The following is a 14,538-nucleotide window of genomic DNA, read 5'->3' on the forward strand; positions in this document are numbered from 1 at the left end:
TGGTTTTTTAAGAATAAAACTTTTCAAGCTATTTTTACTGATTCATATTATAAAATATGTCTTCATTGCTAATATCCTCAGTAGTGGAATAACCAAAATAAACAATTTATTCATCTTTATGTGCTATATTTTTCTTTATGCCAAATCAGTATATAAGAAATCTATAGATTTTATAGCTTCCACCTGATAGATTTCCAGAGTATAATATTTCAGATGGAACATTGCCATGATGTGCTCAATAGTAAACAATACTGAGGAAACAAACTCATGGGCTGAGCACAAAGTTTAGCCCCTACTATTAAGGTATGTATTAAAGTACAATTCTATTTAAAGTTTAGCATTTAACTTCTCCAATTTTCACATTTATTTTTCCTCACTCCATATTTCTGTATCAATTTGTGCAGTCTAAAAGCAGAAAGATGCCACTTCCTCAACACTGCTTAAATGACAGGAACAAAAGCAGTTTGGGCCCAGAGAAATGAGCCTCTGTAAATGTCTGTATGTGAACCATCACCAAACCTCTCTACAAGATCACCTGTGTGCCAGTGGTGTCAGTAGAGTGGAGAATGCCTCCTCATCAGGCACAGCAGTAAACATTTCAGTTTATTAACTTGAAGTGACAAATGAAGCTGATTTACATAAAGTTGCTGTTAAGTGAAGGGAAGCATCAGCAGCACAGGTTTGTGTAACCCTGTGCCAGCTATTGGTGAAGGCTCCAGCAAAGGGATGGTGAGAAAACAGTTGTGAAAACATTCTGAAATGCCAGGGCTGTTTGCTCAGTAAACTAGCATCAAAGTCTTGTTAAACAACAGGGATTTCAAAGACAAATCCTGGAGCCTGGGTAATTTCACTGTTGTCAAATTATACTCTGAAAAACCCTTCAGATCTGTCACATAAAACTGGAAGCAATTTGTAGATACTGAGGTGACATTGGTAAACATGCAAGTGGAATAGTTAATGGTTTTAGCATATGATCCAGAAAATCATTCCATTCACCCTTCCAAGTCTGTTATGGCTATGTAAAGCAAAAATATTTACACAGACACACAGTTTTTTTGTCATTAAAATAAGAAGACATGACTCTAAATAGACACCAGAAAGAGCAAGTATAGTGAGTAACTTTGATACTAAAGACACTTATCAGAGTAGAAGCACACTTTGAGATTTTGTTTATACAGCAGAACTCTTGGCTGGGCCCTCCTGGAGCACAGGGATCACTACTGGGGAATTATGGGACCACAGGCACATTTGAGTTAGAAAAGTGTGTACCTTTAACTGCTTGTCTTGTCTGGTATCTTGTCCCCTGAGAGGACTGAGGCTGCTGTGACTGAGACTGCTGGCTCTGCTGCTGCTGCTGCCTCTGTACCTTCTGCATGTGCCACTTCTGAGAAGATGTCTGGAATTTGTTTGAAGAATTCCACACCACCCTCTGCACAGCAGGGGCAGTTTCCTTGGGCAGCAGAGGCCTCTGCTTTTTCACAGGGCTCCCTGTGGCAGCAGAGGGAGCACTGACAGTAGAAGCAGCACTGGTGGTTGCTGTCACACCAGCTGGGGGGGTCTGTGATGCAGAGCGGGTGAGCACTGGAGTTTCTGGTAGAGGCTGGGTGCTTGCACTGGAGGAAGGTGGAGTTTTACCTACAACTAAACAAAACATAAAATGTTATGCCTGCTTTTCACCAACACATCTGATTTGTAATTTTCCATCTAGTTTTTGGAACTAGTATATATATATATACCTTCCAGTCTGCTTTGAATTGTTTTCCTCAAAAGTAATCAATATTCTACAAGTAAAGTCATTTCAGTCTAGTGGAAACTGGTGGCAATTCAGATGCATCAGTGGCTAAGCAAAATAAGAAGTACAAAACCAAGAAAAACCAGCTTGACCTCATTCAAAAGATATGTGAGAGGTTAGCACTTGTTAGGGTGTTTCTGCCTTACCACTTTCACCTGTCATCCCAATTTCTTTCAGGAGAAAAAACATTCTAAAGGATTAATGTCTGAGCAGTAACTGAAGGAACTATAAACTTTCTAAACAACAGTGAACTGACATTGTCAACCAAATTCAGATGACACCACGTTGGGCAGGAGTGCTGATCTGCTCAAGGGCAGGAAGGCTCTACAAAGATCTTGACAGATTGAATCAGTGGGCTGGCACAACTTCATCAGGTTCAGTAAGGCCAAGTGCTGGGTCCTGCCCAGCAAAAATTATGGATATTCATAGTTCCACTCTGCCAAAAGGAAACAGTAAAACTAATTTTGTTTAAACCAGAAACTACAATGGGCACTGAAAACTTTTTCATAGTCACAAAGGATGAACAAACACTCCTAAAAATATCTGTATTAAAACAATTTTTATCTTAATGCAAAAATAAAGGTGGCAATTCTACCTTTGGTAAGAACAGAACAGAGGGTAAACAAAAGGAAATAATTTCATCCTACCATCTTGTTTAGGAGAAGATTCTTTAGATTCTTTCTTGTTTTTCCTTCCTTCACGGGCACAATGATCATCTCCTAGATCGATGACAAGTTCACTCTCAGAATCAGAGTCCAGTCCTAGATGCACGGTTGGAGAGTCTGTTTCATCTTTCCCTTTCAGCTTTTCTTTTGTAGGATGCTGTAAACTCTTTCCCTTTTCAGAAAATTCTTTTTCAGTATCTGAAACAGCCTTTTCCTTGACCTGTTCTTCTGTTTTCTCCACTTCTGGACTTGTGCTTTTAAGTTCCTCCTTGTCTTCATTCTGTGCTGGAGGCTTGGGTTTTTTTTTCAAGCTCAATGATTCTTTGTCACTTCTTGCACCTTCCTTGTCCTCCCCATCCTCTTGATCATTCTTTGATTTCTGATCCTCATCACTATATTCACTGTCACTGGTATCAGATTTTTCAGAATCTTCAGAGTCACTGTGTTCTACTGCAGTATAAACAGCTTCAGATATTTCATTTATTCCTAATTGTGGGAAGGAAAGTACATTCCATGCTGACATCAGACTGACTGACATTACCAAGAAAATACTCTCTATATACTGGAACAAAGTGTACACATACCATTACCTTAACTATCAGTCCTTTAGCTACAAAGCTTAGTGCCCTATCCCAGCACCATAATGTATAAAAATGAACTTCTACATACTCCAATAAATATTTTTATTTCATTCAATGGCCCTCCTTTCACTGCTTTTTCCCACTACCTGCAAGGTCTATTGTTCAATTCAGGGTCCAATGTTGACAAATACAAAAACGAATTTTTTTTATCCACAAGATAAAAATCCTTAAAAATCAGCAACACTATTCACCTGATTATATTTAGTTACTTACATTCATTATACTTTGTGCAACTGACAGAATTTAGGCAGAATTCTCCAATTTTTCAACATGCAAAGCAGTTAAGACTATAATTCTCTCATACTATCCATATCAGAACAGTACCAAAACAGGTTAAAAGATGAAAGAAAAATTTGAAGCATCAGGTTTCACTGTGTTTTAAAACAAACTAGTTCAGTGCATTCTACTCACCACAAAGAGTTTGAATATTTTCTACTCTTGTTTTAAAACATAAAATATTTATGGTTTTACTATCCAAAAACTTATTTGACCTCCAATTTGAGTGTTCTTCATAGCTGGCTGGTCACAGGCCCAGACAAAGGAGGAAAGATGAGGAGGACTCCACTGATATCAGAAGGCTAATTAATTACTTTATTATACTATATTATTCTATACATCTAAAACTGAACCTGCCAAGCACTCAGCTCTGCACACAGTCCCAACACACACACACACACACACACACACACACACTCTCTTGGCCCTGACAGGCCAAGGAAACAAAACACCATCACTTTGGGTAAACCATCTCCATATTGCATTCTACTTTAGCACAAACACAGGCGCAGCAAATGATAAGAATTGTTTTTCCTTTCTCTGCTGTTCAGAGAATGTGAAACCCAGAAATATTCTTGGGAAGAACTGTGCCTTGCTCTTCTCTGTGAGGAGCAATGTGGCTGCAGCTCTTGAGGGACACTCACCCAGCTGTGCCTTACAGCTCTCGATGGTCTTGTCAAGGTTGAGCTGGAACCTGCTGCGGATCTGGCGCTTGGGGGAGATGAGCTGCACGGGGGTGCTCTGCTGCTGCACCGACTCACTCAGCTCCTTCAGATCCATCTCAGCCTTGCTGCGGTCTGCAACAACAAACACGGCTCAGAATAGAGATTTTACACAAGGAAAGGATGGCTATCCAGAGAAAACACTGTCAGAACCCAGGACATCCCTCTGGCTGCCCTGGATGGCTCAAGCCCCTGCCAGGGGGCTCAGAGACCTTGGCACGAAGCCAAAGACACCTGTGCCTTTGATTTTAACCCATGGAAAAAATTACCAACTTTATATGAGGATTTACAAGCCACGAGAGTTTAAGCAGAATGATAGTTTGTCACAGGGTGAAAAAGTAAAATTTTGGGTTTTTAGAATGGGGGTTCAGAAGCCAAGATGGAGGGATTTGGGCATCCCTTGTCCTTCTTCTTTCTTCTTTTAAGCCTCCATCTTCTGGGTGATGGTGGCACTTTTGGATTGGTTTAGAGTAGAAACACACTGTCTAACATAGATGACAGGTATTGGAAAATTATTGTAAATAATGTACACGTAGTTTTTAGTACAAAAAGATAACAGCGCCTCTGGGGCGGTCAGTGTGCCACAGACAGACCTCAGCAGGTCAGGAAAAGAATGTTCTAGATAACAGAGAATAAACAACCTTGAAAAACACAGCTGAAAAACCCTGACTCCTTTGATCTCAGGGTAGGGAAAAAGAGACTTTCTAACACCTCAAGGTCATCTCGACCACAGAAACCCCAGGAAAACACATTTCACCAAAGAGAAATGCAGACAATCTGCAACATGCTGCACTTTTTTTTGTAATTGTGGGATAAAAAGTAACTCTAAAATGACTTTACTACAAAAAATGGATTCTTCCTCTATTCAAACACAAAACACATGCTTAAATTTATGGGGACTTTTTCTCCATCCATGTGAATTTATCAAGAAATCCCCATTCAGGTTTGTAAAGCTGTCTGACAGCACTTCTACTTAACTACTGCTGTTATTTACTACTACCTTCACAGAGAAAATTAAATAGAACTAAAATCTTTATAATATTATAAGACACATAAAATCTTTGTAGTCATCATTTAAAATACAAAACTTAGGTCATAAGAATACATATAAAATGTAGATTATTTCACTGGACAAATTAGTAAATTCAAGATAGAATAACACATTTCTCAGTATATGTCAATTAGCAAGTGTGCCAGTAGCAACAGATGGTTCATTTCTGTTATTTTTCCTTCCTTTTTGCTGAATTACAGACCACAGAATCCTCCTAGCACTCTTCTGAAGATACAAAGTGTCTTTGTTTTCTGGACTCTCACTTTTGTTTTTGCAGAGAGAAACTCTGTTCACATCACATATGACAATGAGACACAATGAGTTATATTGGAAAAATTCTAATATCCACAGAAGAACACATGCCTGGCACAGCTGACACTATTAAATGAAGAAGGGCTGTTCACTCACATTAACAAAAAGAATATTTAATAAAGGAAATTCCCCTAAACTTGAAAAAACCCCAGATATTCTACTTGAGAGCGTACAAGCACTTCTTTTATGTTATTACTCATGGGCCATAACATCAGATTTTCCAATCTATGCTATTTATTCAAAGTGCTCCAGCTGATGTCTCCCATCTGTGGTTCAAACAACTGCAGCACTATGTAGTTCTTAATGTTTTTCCAAATGCATTGTCACCTCAGATGAGGTGACAAACAGCTGCAGTGCAGCAGAAGAAATTAATTCTACAACTATGTCCACACATATGACCCACTGAAAAATAGACTTGTATCCAGAATCAGAATACCTGTAAGGCACTAAAGACATGAATTCATTATTTGAACTTAAGCCTTCCTGAAGGACCTGGCTAACACCAAGGGGGCAAAATCCTGGTTCTCTGTGTAAGGTCACGTGAAGGTAAAAAGCAACCAGAACTGAATCAGAACACCCACAGGAACAAAGCATGACTGAGGGAACTGATTTACATGTTTGGCTTGCAGAGCTGTTTTACCAACTTAGTACTTACCCACTCCATCTTTCAAAATTCCACAATCCCAAAATTTACTTCTAGGGAGTTTCAAGACTTCAAGAATTCTGCTAATTCCTTTCATCCATCTATCTCCCTAGAGAGGTATGGTCAGTGAGGAGGTGATGTGAAGGCAGCAAGAGAGAAGCCCTAGTAAATCCTAAATCCTAAAGATCACAAGAAAACCTTGCCAGCAATTCACTTGAGAGAGACTGAGTGGTGAAGAGCAGCAATGTTCATGTAATTACAACCTTTAGAAACTTACCTACTGTTTAGACACATTCATGTTTACAGTTCAGCTAAGAAAATTATCCTTTAACTACTTCCTTTCATCAACAAGAAACAATAATGGAAACTTCCTTTTACAAGATAAAAAACCCAGTAAATCTGATAAAACAATAATGACATGTGTGCCTCATTTAAAGACCTTTGCTCATTTAAAGTCACATACAAGCACATTTGTTTGTATTATGTTGCACTGACACCAGCATAATTTGTTCAGCTGTTAGACTATTAGGTTTTCAAACATCAAAACTAACCAAGGTTAAGATTCAGAATGCTTCCTGGCGTGGAAGTTCTTTCTTGCTTAGCAGAAATTGGCGTTGATGCTTGAGGAGAGAAAGGTTTGGGGCTGCCTGACAAGCTCCCTGATTGACCTGTTCTTGTTGGTGCTGGAGAAGCTGAAAAAGTAGAAAATTAATAAAGACAGATTTAAAACCAGAACACCTACTCATGACAGTTCTAATTTTTTTTTGTATTTATTTCCACTCTCCATTCACTTTAATAGTTACAACTCTTTCCTGCTATTTAAATTGAACAGGTTGAATCATTTTTCAAGATTATTCATTCCTTCTCAAGGTGACAGAAAGAACTGTTCTTTCTTATCTGTGATACTGAAAGTTACATGCATCCCTTTTTTTAAAATTTCTTCATAAACCAAGTCATAACTCAGTCTATCATTAAAAAGTACATGAAATAAAACTAGCCCATTTCCAAAGTCCTGTACCTCTTTTATTTTTTTTTACCTGTATTTTTCTCAATGAAGTCCATGGATTCTTCACTGGCACTAAAATGACTGGAAGTTGCTTTTTTCTCTGCATCCTGTTCAACATCAGAGCCAGTGTGAACTGAGGAGTTTGTACTCATTGGTGACCGTGGCATATCTGTCAGTGAAATCCTGCGACCTGTGCTACTGCCCAGCATGGACTTGCTCATCAGAATCTTGGGTGATGCTGTCATATCAAAATTTAGTTTGATTTTCTCTTGTTTGTCTGTCTTTGCAGTTCCAGCAGCTGGGTTTGCAGGGTCTAACAACATTTGGTATTGATTGTTGGGAGTATATGGTGTCCGGAAAGGTGCATAATTAAATACTCCAAATTTTCTACGAATGTTATCAACATAAACCTCCATTTCTTGCATTGCACTATTGAAGATGCTTTTAGTCTTTTTCACAGAAAAAGGAATTTCTTTAGACATGAGGTAGCAATTATTTATTGGAACCCAGGCCCTATATATAAAACAGAAAAAGATAATATAACTACATTTCATACTGTGAATTGACATTGCCAGCTTTTATGCAAATGCTAATTTATTTTTGCCTAATCATAAAGATAGGAGTAGCTCAGATAATTTTAAAGAACCATCATTACATTCTTTTAATATTTCAGTGCTTACTTTTGGTAAGTAAGCAAACTGCATGCCTTGGATTATCAGTGGCTTATTTTATTTTACCCAGTAGCAATAAAACATGACTTAACACTGGTCAAATGACAAAATGTTCCAAATTGGAACAGTCTATGTAACTGTAAGACAGCCATTGCTAAACAGTCTATATGTCATAGCACAAAAATGTAAAAAGCTGGTAAGGAAAGGAATACTTCACAAGCACCTTCTTAGAAATATTTTACACCCCAGGCCAGGTTGGCCAAATTCCTCAGTGCCAGGAAAAGTTCCATCAGCAAGTACTGGAGAGATTTTATTTACCATGAAATGAAGCAGACCCTGAAACTGCCTGCCAAGACCCTAAGACAGCAGGAACTTTGACTTAATTATTCCATGGCCCTGCATAGGTGGGTTTTTTACACATATTATTATAGATTTATATTTCTAATTCATGGCAAATCAACTTGTATTCATCATGGCTGTGTCCATCTAAGCAGAGGATTCACAAGTACAGAGAACTCCCTTCAGAGCAAAACTGCATTTTCAACACAGGTTATATTTCTGTATTTTTTAAACCTATAGGTGTGTACATATGTTTAGACAATATAAATGACTTCATTGGTTTCTTCCACCCTTAAGAACTGCAGCTCTCCCCAGCACAACATCAGACCCAGGAATTAAGCTGCATACTCACCAGATTAGGGATTTATCTTACAATCATGTAAGGAACTAAAACTGTGTTTGCTACAGTATTACACAGCTTTTGTTAGAGTCAAGGTTCTAAAGACAGGATCCAAAAACTTGTAAGGACACAAAATTACAACATAAATATTTTAAGAACAGTCAAATATATCCTTTTTTTCAACTCCCACCTGTCATGTTGGCCAAAGAAACGGGCATCGACTTGCCCATCTTTATCCCTCAGTGCTTTAGCAGGCCAGAATGGAAAGCCTTTGAGTTTAGCCCAGACCAAAGGGTGGGGATTGCTCTAGAGGAAGAGGCAAAATACACAGTAAGAAAATGCAAGCAGTACTAGCTTCAAATCTGATAACATGATTTTTTTTAAATTGTATGTATCACTTAGATTCAATAAAGATCCAACGTGCACAAGGCATTTGCCATATACAAAATTCCATTTTACTATAAAAAAATAAATCCTAAGAGGACAAAATGATAAAATTATATTAAAAAAACTTGCTAAGCATAAAACCTTACACATCTTGATTAAAATGCTTGCAATTGCACTTCTTTAATAATTTATTTTTTATTAGTCCCCTCCAAATATATAGCATAACATAAATTAGGCTAGAGCCAATCTTTGAAATGCTGTAATTTTTGCTTAGGCTTGTCTCTTGGCAGATCATAAGACACTAAAAAGTCCTTGACTTAGGGTAAGCACTACTTAGCAACAACCAAAACATCACTGTGTCATCAACATTATTCTCATACTGAATCAAAATACAGCACTGTTCCAGCTGCTAAGAAGAAAAGGAACTCTTATTCCAGCTGAAACCAGGACAGTCCAAGAAAGAACTTGATGGATTACACACTTCTACTTGAGACTCTTAAGGTGTCTTCCCACATTTGGTTCAGTATTAAACAGGAAACAACTTATCAATAGATTATATTATATCATATGATATCAATGAAAGAAAAAGCAGGTCTCAACAGATGCACATCTGCAGAAAGAGATGTTCACATTTCAGAAATCCTCCAAGCATGGAGGGTACCACACATAAGCACTGCTGGCACAAGGCAGTTACCTTGTATTTGAGGACAGAGAACTTGTGAACTGGTTGCTGACAGCCATTACAATTATTTCTGACTGGATCAATCCTTTTGTGAAACCTGCAATCTTACAGCTAAGCAATTTGAGACTCCACAAGGATGGTATCCCAGCACAAGCTGCTTGGTAAACTACAGCAGCTTTCCTTGACTCAGGAACCACCACAGGTTTAAAACAAAGAGGGGATAACAGTCAAATGAGAACTGCTAGTTTAATGTAGTAGCTAGACTACCATAATTCTCAACTTACACAAGGCTCACAAAACCAATTCTCGCGTTTTTGGCAAGCAGCTAAATAACATTCCGGACATACTTCAATTTCATTCATCTGGAAAGAAAAAGCAAAGTTATTGGAGACATTAAACAGAGTCCAAAAGATGGTCATTTGCATTTATTTAGAGGAAAATCATATTGCTACAGTAAAAGAACCACAAAAAGTACATCTATGCATCAGCTCCAAATACTCATTAACAAGACAGGTGCCTTTGACCAGAATCCATATATCCACTTTCTCCTCTTCCCTCTCCTCCCCACAAGGCTTAATTATAAATAGTGCATATCCTAGTGGAAGACATATTGGCAATGCTTTTACCAAATGCCATTCTGTAGGCCATGGATATGCATACCTCAGTGTAAGGAAACCTACAAAAATTATAAATCTGCAATTCATATCTTGGAAAATATGTATTAAGTCACTCACAAATACATGACATGGAACACTAAACACACAGAACAATTAATTTAATTGGGGCACTCATACCTCATGCTCACAGATTTTGATGATGACTTTTGCTGTTTGTGTCAATTTGTGATTTCCTGAGGAAACAATAAAATGCTTTAAACCAAGAAAATTGTTATAGCAGAACCATGATAAAATCAACAGTTTTCAGATATAAAAGTCATCTGTAAAAACAAAAGAGAATATCTAAAAAAACTATGTAAAAACATATGCATGAACTACATGCTTGCAAAAGCAGAACATCAGCACTTTTTTCTCAATGTAACATTTAATAATCATTAAATGCTCCTTTTTGTGGCCTGTTGTATCCTTCCCACCACTGACACACTCTTTCAATGAGGGATTTTGCTGTATGATCTTCTCAATTATGTCTCATTTAAGTGCTGTATGATGCAAAACATTAAAGCAATTTGGGGGTTGGAACTAGATGAGGCAGATTGGATCAGATCATTTAAGACCCAAACCATTCACTGATCCTATAAACCCAAACCATTCCATGATTTTACCTTATTTGAAATCTTTTCTCTAAGGTGGAATGAGTAAGTGACAGCACAGGTTGCATCTGGCCCTATAGTTTTATTTATTCCACTTGCTAAAAAAAAAAAATTGTTGTTTTTAGGCACTATGGTCATTACATTTCAGTGTAGAAGTCTACAAATTGCTCCATGACTTTAACTATGGCAAGGTTTCATATCTAAGGATGTAAGTACACATTAATACCTACCCCCATTGTAAATAATGCAGTTGTGCAAAATCCATTTGGCATCAGCCAAAAATGCTTCAGTGCAACCGTACATTTTCTTTTTAACATTCTGGAAAGAAGAAATTAAGAATGTATCAGGAAACAGAAATCAGTAAGAAGTGACAGCTTCTTCCAGAATGCTGTGTTCTGTCAGTCATACAATAAATGAAACTGACCCCTGGAGGTGATCAAGGCCAGGCTGGACAGAGCTCTGGGCAATCTGGTCCTGTGGAAGGTGTCCTTGTCCACAGCAGGGGACTGGAAGGAGATGAGCTTTAAAGGTTCTTCCAACCCAAACCAGTCTGTGATTCCATGATATTTATTAACTGCAGAATTATGATTCTAAATGCTTAAGAATCTCTCAAATTCAAGGTGCCTTTTGACTGCCCTGAAAATGTATGAACTGTCTAAATTAAATCTAAATTGTGAATTATTTAGATCGACATCTCAAACATTTCCAAAAAATCATGTTTCCTAACAGCATTAGGAACACAATGTTTCTGCAGAAAAGTCTGTGGTTTCTTCTACTGATTTATCATCACTCCACAGCAGTTTTAATTTTTACAAGACATAGAAAAAATACTGGTCACAGTCCATTAGACAATATGTTTGATATTAGAGTCTACCTAGTGGGTAAAGCAGTTTGATTAAATAAAATTAATTTTGTTACCATTCTTTATACCATAAAGGCATCAGCCTCCTCTGTAAGGACACAGAGAATGAAAAGTTGTCTCTTCACCAGGTCCTGACAGAACAAAGCTCTGCAAGGCTTCACTCTTCATTAAGCAATGGAGAATTTCTTCATTATATGTACTTTCAAATTACTATTGAACTGAGAATGAAAGTTCCATTATCCACCTCTTGACTGTTTTTTTTTCTTCTACACCTCAGGTGCAGTGGAGATTACAGTGTTTGTTGAATAATCAGTAAAATGAGTCAGGAATGACCCCTGGATATACATCAAATGGTCCCTAATTAATGAACCAATGATCCATAATGATCAAATGAAACATAATGCAACATAATGATCAAATGAAAATCCTGCTTTAAGAAGTCCCTCCTGGAGATCATTCATGGAATCAGATGAATTTAACAGAAGGAAGTCAGCAGTGTAAGCTTGTCTTTTTCACACTATTTTTTCCCAAGCATTTGATACTGGCTCAGACAGAACAGAGAAGTTCAGTTAACATATGATTGGTTTTAAGCTGCAAATTTTCATTTTCATAATAACCAAGAAACCACCCCATCCATCAAAATAATTTCAAAAGCCTCTCTCCCCCCTATGAAACATTTTAGAAATGTTACAGATGGCAATCAAACTCAAGGACCTTCCTCAGCTAGCTTCATACAAACCTTCTCTAATGTACAAAGGTCCATTGGATGAAAGATATATTCTGCATAATCTGGGTGTTGATCCAGTGAAACTGGCTTTTGAAATGGCTCTGTCTGTTAGGGGAAAAAATAACCACACTGGTTACTAATACTGAACAGTTTCATCAATGACACAACACTCATTCTCTGTGCTATCTGACAAAATTCTTCAAAGGTAATTATAAGTTGTGAGGTAATAAATTAATAGTAGAACAACAGGAACTAAAGGGTTTCATTTAGTTGATTTTTCATATGATGGACATGATGAATTGCAAAAATCACAAAAACTGAAGGATTTTTAAAAATGCTGTTGTGATTTCCAACACACAATGGCACATATTTTAGACACACTGAAGGAATTTCTTCAGCATTTTAAAAGTATGTGATACAACCAACTTCTGTGGTAAGAACACTTGCTAGTAACAGATAGAAGCTATGTTTTCAACACATATAATCAATAATGCAACAGTGTCAGTGCCTTGGGCTGTCCATATAAATATATTGGGAGGAGATCATGTCTCCACATTCCCCTTTTATGTCTGATACAGCATTGTCCACTTTCAGAGAGTAAGAAACCACCACTCTCCACTGGAAAACCATTGTACTTTCATTACACCTACTGAAAATATATCCAGAGGTTACATCAAAAAAATACAATTTAAATGCACTCCAGAACAGTCTGTCCAACCTAAACTCATCTGTCTGTGCTAGACAGGTGGCAGATAGAACAGAAGCTGCCACAAACAATCTGATAAACAAAACATTCATCATCCACTAAAGGAAGCAAACCCCAGATTATGACAAACACACGATCCAAGTATTTAAAGGAGAAAAGAACAGAAATGTCCTTACCCCTGGCTGTTTCATTTTCTGTAGTGCAAACTTCAGTAGATATGATAGCTGTTCGATGGTGAGCATTGTCATTGCTTTACTCTGTGTTTCTATGCATTCTGCAACTGTGATTTTCTAAAAGTTCAGATTAAAGAGACACTTTGTCAGCAAACATTTCCAGATAAATACTTCTCCACTGACACATTCTACCAATCAAATGAAATATAATAGCTGTTCTATGAGAAACAAAACATTTCTGATAGTGTAATATAAGTACTTCAGATGCCTGTTTTACCTGGGTTTTGGCCTGTGTATGTTATCAAAAAGAAGAAAAAAGGAAAAGGAGCAGAAAATTATCCAGCATCTTCAAGATCACACAAAGTGAATATGTGAATACATAAAATTCCCAAATACAATATGAGTTCAGAGCAATGTGAGAGAGTGAGAAGGTCACCTGGGCCCTAATAAAATAAGTGATCAGAGGAAAACATGTCATAAAACAATTTGCTGTCATTACAGATATTTGGATGCTAAGTATTCTCTCCCCAGAAATCACTGGAGAGGAATGATTAAATTCTTCCACAGTAACCAAATACCCACTTGTTTATGTAGACCCTATAGTGCATTTTTTTTCTGCCCTGTTGAAAAGCTGATAAGCTCACAAGAAGAAGCACAAGTTAAACTAGTGAAAACTTCAGAATGATTTCAGAATTATTGGTGCCTGATGAAGAGATCACTCTTTGAAATGGTGCTTCTCTAGAGCTGGAGACTCGTGGTAAGAAGGTAAACACAAGGCAGGTAACACACAGAAAAAGTGGTGAAGCACAGCTGTGGATGCCTCCTCTTCTGCACAAATTTTTCTGGTACCTTGACCAAGAGGCAACAGGAATAAACCAGAAACACTTCAGAACACAGAAAAAGCTGCTTAAATCTCAAAACCAAGCAAGAAATCCACTCCTTATATCAAACTAACCTCACATTCTGGGCAAAACCAATCCCCCTCTGGTTCGGCTGTCAGTTTCAGACACTTAGCATGATAAACCCGAGGACAGAGCTCACAGCAGAGGACTTGGCCTTCCCGATGACAAACCCAGCAATAGAAATCATTCCGTCCATCCTGCGGTACAACATCAACAGGGTCTGTGGTGAGTGGCTGCTTCATATAGTAAAACGGACCATGTCTTAGTTCTGACTGAAATGTAGGCAAGAAAAACAGGTTTGGTTTCAAAACAAATTTGCATTTTTTCACATCGCAATAGTCATCATATATAAGCAAACAGCAATTTACAGAGTT

The 14,538-nt window shown here is 37.6% G+C and overlaps 1 protein-coding gene across 8 annotated transcripts in view; it reads right to left on the reverse strand.

Annotated features, from left to right (window-relative positions):
• ZMYND8 (zinc finger MYND-type containing 8) overlaps positions 1–14,538 on the reverse strand; it is a 48,918-nt gene that overhangs the window by 9,274 nt on the left and 25,106 nt on the right. For 6 of the 8 annotated variants that reach the window (XM_077187399.1, XM_054644695.2, XM_077187393.1 and 3 more), the window contains exons 4-15: positions 14,218–14,436; positions 13,266–13,379; positions 12,396–12,488; positions 11,025–11,112; positions 10,322–10,377; positions 9,812–9,889; positions 8,649–8,764; positions 7,140–7,621; positions 6,654–6,794; positions 4,019–4,171; positions 2,440–2,943; positions 1,270–1,641 (exon numbers count right to left, since the gene is read on the reverse strand). In XM_077187399.1, coding sequence (XP_077043514.1) covers positions 1,270–1,641; positions 2,440–2,943; positions 4,019–4,171; positions 6,654–6,794; positions 7,140–7,621; positions 8,649–8,764; positions 9,812–9,889; positions 10,322–10,377; positions 11,025–11,112; positions 12,396–12,488; positions 13,266–13,379; positions 14,218–14,436 — 2,416 coding nt within the window. The remainder of the gene's footprint in view (positions 1–1,269; positions 1,642–2,439; positions 2,944–4,018; positions 4,172–6,653; positions 6,795–7,139; positions 7,622–8,648; positions 8,765–9,811; positions 9,890–10,321; positions 10,378–11,024; positions 11,113–12,395; positions 12,489–13,265; positions 13,380–14,217; positions 14,437–14,538) is intronic. The other 2 variants (XM_077187398.1, XM_077187394.1) reach the window with 1 other exon arrangement.

This window comes from Agelaius phoeniceus, chromosome 17 (assembly GCF_051311805.1).
Source record: "Agelaius phoeniceus isolate bAgePho1 chromosome 17, bAgePho1.hap1, whole genome shotgun sequence".
NCBI classification, from domain to species: Eukaryota; Metazoa; Chordata; class Aves; order Passeriformes; family Icteridae; genus Agelaius; species Agelaius phoeniceus.